Source organism: Equus asinus, chromosome 17 (genome assembly GCF_041296235.1).
Source record: "Equus asinus isolate D_3611 breed Donkey chromosome 17, EquAss-T2T_v2, whole genome shotgun sequence".
NCBI lineage: Eukaryota > Metazoa > Chordata > Mammalia > Perissodactyla > Equidae > Equus > Equus asinus.
In genome coordinates, this window is record NC_091806.1 from 19,876,745 (window position 1) to 19,889,131 (window position 12,387).

Below are 12,387 nucleotides of genomic sequence, written 5' to 3' on the forward strand. Positions count from 1 at the left end.
TTTTCCAATATCTATTTATTTTTTACCATTATCAAATATATAGCAATCCTTCTTTAAAGACTGGGTACATGACTGGATAATTTTTTGAGTATTAGAAAACAATTATAGAAAGAAACTGTATTCTGCCTTTCAGATATATGTGGATGTCCAGAAAAGTTAAAATGTATCTATCATTTTTTGGATTATTTCTTCATAAATTTAGGTAAGAACAAAGAGGAATGGTTGGCGAAAATTGCTCCTCCTTGAATGGATTCATTTTCTTGGGAATTTCCAATAACGCTGGGATGAAAGTGATCCTGTTTACTATGTTTCTAGTTGTTTATCTCATTAATCTTTTGGGAAATCTTGGAATGATCATTTTAATTAGAATGGATTCCCAACTGCACACACCGATGTACTTTTTCCTCAGCCACCTCTCATTCTGTGACCTCTGCTATTCCACAGCAATTGGTCCCAAGATGTTGGTGGACATATTTGCCAAGAACAAATCAATCCCCTTCCTTGGCTGTGCTCTGCAATTCTTCATCTCGTGTACCTTTGCAGATTCTGAGTGTCTATTATTGGCCGTGATGGCCTTTGATAGATACAAGGCCATTAGAAACCCATTGCTCTATGCAGTCAACATGTCCAATAGAGTGTGCTCTCTGCTCATGGCCGGGGTTTATCTCGTGGGAATGGCAGATGCTTTGATACACACCACATTAACGTTCCGTTTATGTTTCTGTGGGTCAAATGAGATTAATCATTTCTTCTGTGATTTACCACCACTTTTCCTCCTTTCCTGCACTGATACACAAGTCAATTTGTTGGTATTATTCACTGTTTTTGGCTTCATTGAACTGAGCACCATTTCAGGGGTTCTTGTCTCTTATTGTTATATTATCATATCAGTCTTGAAGACCCACTCAGCTGAAGGGAGGTTCAAAGCTTTCTCCACCTGCTCCTCCCACTTAACTGCTGTAGCAATTTTCCAGGGAACTATGCTCTTTACATATTTTAGACCGAGTTCTTTATACTCCTTAGATCAAGACAAAATGACCTCATTGTTTTACACCCTTGTGATTCCCATGTTAAATCCTCTGATTTATAGCCTACGGAACAAGGATGTGAAAGAGGCCCTAGAAAAATTGAAAAATAAAAGATTGTTTTAAGTACGTATATTATGTGTACACACACACACTCACATGCATTTAATGATTGTTGTTTTCATAAAATTATATAATATGATGCAAGAGAGACATAATTTTCTCACATTTAAATAAATGAGTATCTGTATTTATGTATTAAATATCACTATGTTCTCTTTGCGCATCTAGATGCTTTGGAGTTCATGATGAATCCAGTAGTTTCTATACAAATGAATCCTATAGTCTAGAAAAATAAATAAACTTTAATTAACTAAAGACTCAAATAATTCATATTAAGGCTCAAAACTTTCATAAAGTAAAAAACTGGAGGTTAAAAATCTAGAAAAAATATCAAAATCTAGTCAGTAGAAGAAAAGCTTCCCTGGATGGAGATGAATATTTGAATAGTCTTAGATCTCAAAAAAAAAAAAAGTGCAGTTTGGGGAACAGAAAGGATTCTAGGAAGAGGGTCTGACAGTTACAGAAGTCTTGAGGTGGCCAGTTTGGTAACATTTTAGCATTAAAGAATCCCAAGGATAGGTTATAAAGAGCCATGTAAAGTGCCTTGGTAAATTACATCATTGTGCTGTAATTATTTTATTTATTTTATTTTTGTAAAGATTGGCACCTGAACTAAAATCTGTTGCCAATCTTCTTTTTTTTCCCCCTGCTTTTATTTTCTCCCCATATCCCCTCAGTACATAGTTGTGTATTTTAGTTATGGTTCCTTCTAGTTGTGGCATGTGGGACACTGCCTCAACATGGCCTACTGAACAGTGCCATGTCCGTGCCCAGGATCTGAACTCTGGGCCACCGAAGCAGAGTGTGCGGACTTAACCACTCGGCCATGGGGCCAGCACTTGTGCTGTAATTATTTACTATCAGCTCCTTCATCACTTCCTCCAGGAAGCTTCTCTTCCATTCCTCACCTTTCTCAGCTCTAGTTAAATGCCTTTTTTCAGTTCACAGACAACTATCTCCTTTAAGCATTCTTTTAATATCACCCTGTTTATTAGATTAATGCCTCTAATATGAAATTGTGAACAATCTTTGCTCAAGGACTGAGGATTCCATCCCTGTTATCTAAAGCTCCTGCATAGTGTTTGGGACATCAAAAGGCAAAACAAACATGTATCCAATAAAGTAAAACTGTGCATAACATTTTTGACTGCTTTTATTAGTTGTCAGTAACATAAAATTAACTAAGTTGTGGTATGCAGCTTGAATATATATATATATATTTTATAACTTTTAGGAAAGTACATAAAGTGATTGTGGATACTAAAGTAATAGATCTGTAAAGACATATATGTTAATTACACTTGAAGTAAAGAGCATTTGTCTATGTGTGTTTTTGATATTTATCTATTTCATCTGTCTCTGTTATGGCTTCTGATGGTTAAAGCACTGAATCCGCATGTTGAGACAACACGGATATGGTCATATATTTGACAGACCTTGGAAGACTCAAGGTCAGTCTTTATTATCCATTACAACTATAGAAATCAACGGCCACTGAATGTCTTGGATTTTTTTAGCTGCCATTGTAAAATGCCTTTGTGGGAAAACATTTCAAAATGGAAGTAAAGCCCAAAAAGATTCTCTGATTTTCTAAGGGACATTGTGACCTATCACCTAGTATTATGATGGAAAACATCCTATGGACACTGTTTCTTTCTTTTTTTTTTTTTTTTGACAAAAGGCTTTAAGGATTTTCAGCTGAACTATATTTCCTCAATTAATACATACTCTTCTGGAATTGTTACTTATGAGTAGCAGCATGGTAGAAAACATTGTTTGAAATTTATTGTCTAAGAAAAATGGGATTTCCGTTGATGGCCGCTAATTTAGAGGATGTAAATATGTCATCTAATTAACTTACCTCCCTTCCTTATGGCAAATATATATTGTAGAATCTGAAGACTGATTTTATCTGCATATTAACAGTTTTATCAGAATGAGAGGGTTTGAATTAAAGACAAGAGAATTTTAAGCTCAAAACTGAAATTCCAAACTTAGAATTGACTGAATTAAGTGTGGGCTTCCTCTCCCTGAATTTGTTAGGTTGAATAATACATTATAGGGACTATTTTTAGGAGATACATGACTGAAATAGATGCTTGGGCAGATATCCTATAATGACTCTTTTATCCTGATGTTCTACATAAATAGGGAATACCACATCCAAAGCTTTTGATGTTTTCTAGCCTGTCTACTTCAATTTTCATCATCCTCTCCCCCTTCTTAGTCTCTCTACATCACATCCTTCTCACATGTCCCCAGTGACTGATGGAAAATATTATTGTCCAAATAAAGCATTTGGGGGATTAAAGGGAAGTCTTTAATGATGGTGAAATAGGAAGCTCCTGAACTGCCCTTTCCCTGTGGACACACCAAATGAACAGCTACACATGGTACAATTTCCTCTGAAGGAAATCGAGAAACTAGCAAGTGACTCCTACACATCAGAAGAATGAAAAAATATCCATACTGAATTGGCTAGGCAAAATTAAGATAAATTGTTGTAATAAATCCAACCTGCAGCACAGGGGCATACAATTGGAAGGAAACCTATGACTCTCAGTTTCTCCCTCAGAGGTAAAGGGTTTGGACCCCACAACTAGAGTCCCAACATCTAAGACTCTCAACAGAGGGGCAGATCTCCAAATCCTCTAGCCCTGAGAGCCAATGGGGCTTGTTTCCACAAGACCCACAAGAGTGTAGCAAATAAAAAAGTAGTTATTAAGAGAAGCCATAAATAGTTGCAGCTATCACACCAGAGTTCAGAGCACAGATAGAGGGCAGAAAAGCCTATCTCTAAGTCTTTCCCTGAATGGATTCTATATGCATACATTAAAAGCTGCTGCCTGAGGGACAGGCTGCTAATTTAGCATGCGTCTTGTGGCTGACTGAGATCCTCTCTGGAGCCCAGAAAAACATGTGGACACCTCTGCCACTTTCTCACTCTTGCCCCCTCCAAGTCGCAAGTATATCCCTGGAAGGAGCTTGTACGTGCATCTGCACCTCAGCTTTTGTGGCTGCTACTTGAGGAACATGCCCCCCAAAATCCCAGCTCTGATAGCCAACAGAGCTTCCATTCAGAAATGCCACAGAAGTTTAAAATCATACCAAGCACACAATGATAGGAAACTAGAAAACACATAGAAGAAGAAAATAGGAAAATTCACAAATAGGTAGAGCATAATTCTACAGCTACATCATAACTACCATCTTAGAATCAACTCAGCCAAGGAAAGCCTTCACTACACACACCTCCCGCTTAGCCACTGTGGCTATATTTTATGGCACACTTCTGTTGATGTATTTGAGACCTAGCTCAAGTTACTCCATGGGCACAGACAAAATGGCCTCCGTTTTCTACACAGTTTTTGTCTCTGTTAAACCCACTGATCTATAGCTTAAGGAATAAGGATGTGAATGGTGCTCTGAAAAAGTAATTAACACTAAATTATGTTCTGGGCGATTTCAGGTGTTCACATAAAAGTATTTATTTAAAGGTTTTGAGACCTAAAGTCCAAGGACTTTGACATGGATTTCTGTAGTCTCACCAGTACAATCTTCTGGATATTTCCTGTTACTTACCTTTGTGCTTAAATTGAATGTAGAAAGAAGTCATGACTTATCTTACTCTTCTCTCCAAACCAAGGATGAGTACTAATAGGTTCACTTTGATTTTGCAAAAAGCATAGTTTTATACCTCTCTTCTTTGTTCATGGGTATGCCTCTGTGATATAAAATGGGCGTAGAAACTATGTCCCCATTTCTAGTCAACTTACCCTCATCAACATTCCAATTTGTCTTTAAACAATGAGTTTAATAAACTTGTTGAGACAGAAGGGAACGTTAGTGGGTTAAATTAGGTTTGGGTGCCTCCTTCCGATGTACTAGTGTCGCTCTGTAAGTGTATCATCATAACACTCAGAAATCTATAATTAGTAAATGAATAAATAAGAATAAAAAAGAAATCTCCTTCCCTCGACTAAAAGTTCCATAACGGCATGGCCCTTGGCTGTCTTGTTAACCATTTTTCTGCTTTGCTATTTACGATGCTCAGCTCTAAGATGCCATTTAAAAATATTTATTGAATGAAATGAATGGGAGTAGCCTGAAAAACTGATGGAAAAATGAACTTTTTAAAATTTACCAAGAAAAGAACTACTTTCTTTAATTTTATTCAAGTGCGTTCATTTTAGATTATATCCGTCTGCACTTGTTATCTTTTGCCCTTGGCTGAAATAAGAATCTGGGACAGAGATTCTTCAATTTAAAAATCTTCTCAGAGTACTCTGCAACATTCTTCCTCAATTACATCAACAGACATCCCCAGGATCAGCAGCTCTGGATTTGTATTGCACCCCACAGTCTTCACTTCAGCCTGTGGATTTCCCTTCTTGCCCTCACTCAGGAGAACAGATTTGGTGCCATTGACAACTTTACAGAAACTGCTTGAATGGAAGTTAGTGGTAATGTATCTGGACCTTCTTTCTCAAAGGGAACTGGAGAAGAGCATTCCATTTCTCCTATGTGTTCATAGCATTATACTAGTTAAAATAAAAAAAGAAAACTTAAAGTGCCCAATTGATTATATTTAAGTTGTTAAGGAAGAGTTATTGACATAAATATATGTTCCCAGGAAAAAGAATGAAAAGTATTTTTTTAGAGTTCCATTTGTAATGATTTATATTGGCTTTCTGTGTATCTGTGAAATAAACTGAAATCATATTGCAAACAAAATTTTAATAGTGGTCGTTGCTGAGTGGTTGGATGCTTGGTAATCCTGCAATCTATTCCAAAATCTTCATTAAGTTAATTGAATATGTTGTTCACGCTGTAATCAAGTGGTAATTAATCCAGTTGTGAAAAACATAACACAATTTTAGCTTCTCAAGAGTATTCACCTTATTTTAGGTTGTCGTCATGAAAGGAACATGGGAACACTCTTTCCGGTTCCTGGGAGGAAAGATCAATGGGTTATACAGGTTTTTCATTCAGGTCATCTTCCCTAATTTATATATCTCTTTAGAGTATAAAATGTGCTGAGTGTTATGCAGTCAAAACATAATAGGAATAAAAACACATGTTAGAACATGCAATTTTTAGCAAGTAATTTGTCTTATATTACAAATTGAACAGTTTTAGACAAAAATATTTCGTTTTCTCATAAACATTTTCTTTTATAACCTTAAATGATTTATTTGTTTTTCATAGAATATGTCACACACCAGGACCTATCAATCACTGTCCAAACCTCTTTCCAACTCAATGTACTTTATTAAAAATACATTAAATATATTCATATCTATAAAAATTAAGCATATTTTATGTAAAATTAACCTCATTGGCCATCTTTCACATAAATGTGTAAGGAAAATATATTCTTCTTTTCCTTTACCTTTTCCCTTAAAAACTTTGACTTAATAGCCTTTACAGATGGTTAGGAAAGCAGAGTGTTTTGTTTTTGTTTTTTATTCATTTTAGGAAAATGATAAAGATGGGAAAGAGTCTACAGTAGGAGCCAGACTTTGAAGTGAGACAGTCCTGAGTTCAAATCTATATAATATCATTTACCTGTTATCTCTGGGACCATAGCCAACTAATTCCCTATCAGGGACAAAATCTCTGATGCTAAAAGAAAAGAAGGAATCATTCATGGCATCATGTCATGAACTGAAGTCTCCAGGATCCATCTTTGTCCACTTTAGAGCCTGCTCACCTGATCTGTCAGAGTCCAGGTGCAGATCCTAGCCTCTAGTCATGTTTGGAGCTCTCAGCCAATTTACTTTAGGATTTCTTTTTCCTGACCATGCCTTCACTCTTGGTTACAATTGAGCATGTTTCTTCACAGTTACCCATGTTGGCCACACCATTCCAACTTCCAGACCAGATGCTGTTCTGATCTAAGGTTAGGACCCCACATTGCCATGAAATGAGCTTATAAAGTCAACCCCAGAGTTATTCATTTTATGTTATTCTGTATGGTCCTATCTCAAGGGCCATGGCTGAAATGGTACACTTAGCTGCAAAGGAACAAATGCCCTCCTATTGTGATGATCCCGTGCACTTCAGAGAATATTTTCTGCTCACTACTTAGGAAGAAGTATTTGGTTCTCATCACCCTCAAGCTGCCATTCTGTTCTTCCCTATTGAAAACTCACACTCACCAGAGCCTTAGTTCACCACTGATCTGGATGGACAAAACTCTTCTGGTCAAGTTGGTTCCACTGTGGTAAATGGAACTGTGGCCTAGAGTTAGAACCCAGCATATCTTATTATTGCCAGAGGGTTTTAATCTCTAGTTCATTCTTTTTCTCACTACTCAAACTCACCTTTTTGTGTTAGGACTTTAACTTCAGACTTTCCAGCCATACCCTCTCTATGGGTCATGTCCTAGAAGCTGACCAAACTATCATTTCACCATTTGTTGGTTTCAGTTCCCATCTCTGCCTCTCAGAGGATAGCCTCCCTCTGAAATTTTAGTTGTTTGCCTAAATAAAGAGATTTCAGACTGAATATATTCTTGAGAAAATATCCTAAGAGCTATACTTTTATATAGTTGATATTTGCAAATTGTTTTTTGTTGTTGTTGTTGAGGAAGATTCACTCTGGGCTAACATCCATTGCCAATCTTCCTCTTTTTGTTTGAGGAAGGCCCTAGGCTAACATCTGTGCCAATCTTCCTCTTTTTGTTTGAGGAAGGCCCTAGGCTAACATCTGTGCCAATCTTCCTCTATTTTGTGTGTGGGTCGCCAACACAGCTTGGCTGATGAGTGGTGTAGGTTTGTGCCCAGCATCCAAATCCATGAACTCAGGCCCCGGAAGCACAGCATGCCAAACTTAACTACTATGCAATGAGGCTGGCCCCTGAAAATTGTTTTTGAAAAAGTCACTATAATTGAAGATATCTTGTAATAGTCATGTATATATATAGTACCCCTTTGGAGACGATCCAAAAATACTAAAAGAGAAAAATATAGTTCCTGTCTATTACTGGCATATAATCTAAATTATACACAAACCATAGTAAACATACTCATGTTTATTTCATAAAAATTTACTCAGTATCTACACTGGGGAAGATAGTATGATAAAGAGGCAAGGAATCAAATCAAGAATAATAGTTAAATAGCAAGCATAGTAAAGGAATAGAACAGACACAACTAACTGCATGATTAGACAGAAAATGCTGAGAGTCTTAAAAGAAGCACAAGAGATTCTAGTGAGGTTTATAATTTGAGATGTTGTCTATAATTGAATCAGCTGTCAGGAAAAAATCACATAGGAGTTGATATTTAAGGAAGGGTTTTTAGAGTGAGTAGAGTTTGAACAGCTAAGGTACAGTGTGCATGTGTTCACATGGAAACAATTAATGGAAAATGAGTCTCAGTGAATTGTATTTATTTCCTTTCACAAAAAGACAGTTGTGATATATCAATGGTCTAGTCAATATTGGGAGTAATTGTGGTAAAATTTAGGCTAGGGAGAGAGAAGGAGTAAGAATCTGAAATATAGAACATTATGTGCACGGTAAATCTACTTATGGAATAAATATTTAAAAAATCAACTTTATTTTTTAATCAGTTCCCTATTAATAAACGTTTAGATTGTTTGAAATAATTTGCTGCTGCAAACTGTGATGTAACAAATACTTTTGAAAGTAGTGAATTTTTATAGATTAAATTCCTAGAAGAGAATCTCTAGTTTAAATGGCGCACAGATATTTAATTTTCATGTGTTAGAAAAATTATCCTCATAGAAAATGTTAGAAGTTATCCTCTATAGACAACAATAATTTACACTTCTACCAACAATGAAGGTGTGTTATAAAAATTTCAACTTTAAAATGATGAAGAATTAAACATAATACAGATGATGTGAGCAGGCCTGGTCCAAACATTAGATTCTGACCCTAATCTGTGGTTGAGACCTCATTACTCACAGAATTGGGGAGCATTCACATTAAACTCGTTTTTTTCGTCAGTTAGAACCAAAGGCCAAGGAACAGAAAGGTTGTAAAGTTGTCAAGCTTCGTTTCATACTTTAAGAAAGCAATTGTTGTCTAATCAATTTCCTAAAGGCATTTTTGACATCTTTGTTCCTTAGACTGTAAATTAGGGGGTTCAGCATAGGTATAATCAATGTATAGAACACAGAGGTCACTTTGTCCATTTCCAGTGAATGACCAGTGCTAGGCCGCAAATAAATGAATGAAGATCAGGGTACCATGGTAAATAGTGACCACGGTCAGGTGGGAAGCACAAGTGGAGAACCCCTTTCTTCTTCCCTCAGCAGAACCTGTTTTAAGAATAGCTGCTATGATGCAGACATAAGAGAGAAGAACCATTAGAAGGCAGATGGTCTCCACCAAACTAGCAAAGACCACCAGAACAATGTCATGTATGTAAGTGTCAGTGCAGGACAGAGATAAGAGTGGGGAGATATCACAAAAGAAATGGTTAATTTCTTTGGAGCAGAAAGACAGATGGAAGGTGTTAGTGGTGTGAATAATTGAGCTCATGGTGCCCCCTAAAAATGCTCCAATTGCAAGCTGGCAGCAAATCCTCTTGGACATAATAACAGTATAAAGCAGATTGTTATGTAGTGGTCATAAGCCATGGCAGCCAAGAGGAAAGACTCCATGTCAATGAAAGAGCAGCAAAAATAAAACTGTGCGGCACAGCCATTGTAAGAAGTGGTCTTCTTATCAGAAAGCAAGTCCACAAGTAATTTGGGAGCAATGACGGAGGAGGAACATGCATCTATGAAGGACAATATGCAGAGGAAAAAGTACATAGGGACGTGCAAGTAGGAACTGATTGTGATTAATAAAATCATCCCAAGGTTCCACATGAGGGTAACAGAGTAGATGAAGAAAAACACAGCAAAAAGAACACTCTGAAGTTCTGGATGGTCACTAAATCCCAAGAGAAAGAACTCAGTCTTCGCTGTGCAGTTCTCCACCTCCATTCTCTGTGGCACTCCTAGACTTTGAAATTGTGGCAGAGTAATCATGGCAATGTTAATAATCATCTCAATATTAACAAAAAATAAAAATAAAATGATCGAAATAAATAGAACAGTAATTCTAAACCCACTTGGGCATCCTGATAGCACCTAGACATATCCAGAGTTAGAGTAATATAATGCGTAGGTTTCACTTTTATTTTGTTAATTTGATAATTTGCTATGTCTGTGCCTTAAAGCTATTGTTTTCACATCAAATGGTACCACCATCAAACCAGTTGCTGAATTCTAGGCCTGGGTTTCACTCTTACTTTCTTCAACTCTCTCATCTTCCACCAATGTCAAGTGATGGTGGTCAACCATACTACTACAGAGCAAAGTCTTAATAAATGGCCTTTTTTCCCATTTGTGTTGTTTTCGTCTATTTCCAAAACAAATAAAACCATTGCTCTTCCAAGTGAAGCCTTGTATAGACAGAGGAGCAGAAGTTCTGAATTTCTTATCTTGAAATGTGGCTTTGCCTCTGAGGAACAAAGGAAGTCCTTAGAGTTTTTTGAAATCCACTAATAAAATAGAAAGAAGAACGATTCTGATTTAGTTATGTAAGTGACTGAATCATAACTCTGTCACTCAGTAGTTGTGAAACCTTGGGCAGGCTAATTAATCACTGAGTTTCACTTTCACCATCTATGATAGGATAATGTAGTACCTTACTCGTCAAATTATAATTGTTAAATGACTTTTTTCTTACAGCCTCAATATCATCGCCATCTTGTTATTTCACTGTTCTGATGTTGGAAATATAACAGTTGTGAGTCAATGCAGTCACCTATTTTATTCTATATGGAAATGTGGCTGATATCCAAGGTTTACTCTTTTTCATCACTGCCATTCCGTTACTTAATTTCATCCCTCTTTTTCCTCAGTTGAACCTCATAATTGGCCTCCTTCCCTCCAGTCAATCCTCACTCTACTTTCAAACATGCTAAAAAATCTATCCATAAACCACTGCAAGAGTTATATATATAAAATAGATTTTGTATTATGTTTCCTTCTTGCTTAAACTCTTAAATGATTCCATGTCCTGTACAAGCTCAGCTTTTAAATACCTTCAGATTTGACATGTATTTCCATTTTCTATCCATATCCTCCATCTCAGAACCTGATCTAACAACATTACAAGAGTCTTACCCTCCTGCTCTTTCCTCAATTTGTTCCAGGTTTTCAATAAAACGAAATGTCTTTACTAAAACTTTGCATACATTTAGAGACACAGAGAATGAAATATAAATACCATAGAAATTGTGGATTCTGCATTATTACTCAAAGTTTATTTTCTACCTTCCTTCTGTTTCTAGGTAAATTAACTGAATTCTGGGTAAATGTGAATATCTGGCACTAACATATTTTCATCTTGTAATTTTCAATGGACTTTCATATCTAATTTAATTCTCATAGCCTTTTCAAATATCTTAATAATTCACTATCTCTCAATTATATTGAAAAGAACTTGATTATTTCAGGCCATTTAGCCAGTCCAGGGTTGCATAGCTCGGCAATCAAAGAGCGAGGGCCAGAGATTGGAAATTCTGCATCACTGGGCTAGAGCACTCTTCAATAAACAATTCCTTCTAAGAGATGGAAATGTGTCAGAGATGGTGAAACTTAGGAAGAAGATTGGAGTAAATAATATCATTATTTTCCAAAATCTCAACGTGCCAGATTTGATATAAGGATATCAGTTTAAAACTAACTTCAATTTTCATTTAGTGCATGAGTTAGAACAGGCAGGTTTACTTCTTTTGACACAGTAATAGAGACAGTATGTTGTGATGATTAAAAGCATGGACCCTAGAGTCAGACTGCCTGAGTTTAAATTTGGATCTATCACTTAATATTTGTAGCACCGTAGCAAAATTTCAGTAGTTCTATGGTTTCATTTTCTGATATGTAAATTACATTTTATAGGAACATTGCCTGCAGGTAATTATGAGGATTAAATGAGCAATTACACATAAAATATTTTGAAGAGTGCTCTTCACATAGCAAACATTCAATAAATATTAAGTATTATTATTCAACCATTGAGAAAAGTTTGAGCTTCCTTAGACATTAGTATTTATTATTTTATTATCAACCAGGTTTTCCTTTTTGCTCTAAAAAAGGGTTAATTAAAAAAAGAAAGCATCATTGAGCTACTCCAACTCTTTTGGAGTTCTCTTTTGCTGAAATATATGTGGCTTCCTCCTTCGAAACTATCAATTGTCATTGAGTGACC

General features: G+C 36.2%; 1 protein-coding gene across 1 annotated transcript; it reads left to right on the forward strand.

Annotated features, from left to right (window-relative positions):
* The first annotated feature begins 218 nt into the window (after positions 1-218).
* Positions 219-1,151, forward strand: LOC139040718 (olfactory receptor 5W2-like). The gene has a single exon (XM_070487481.1). The coding sequence runs from the start codon at positions 219-221 to the stop codon at positions 1,149-1,151; it is 933 nt and encodes a 310-aa protein (XP_070343582.1).
* The last annotated feature ends 11,236 nt before the right edge of the window (positions 1,152-12,387 follow it).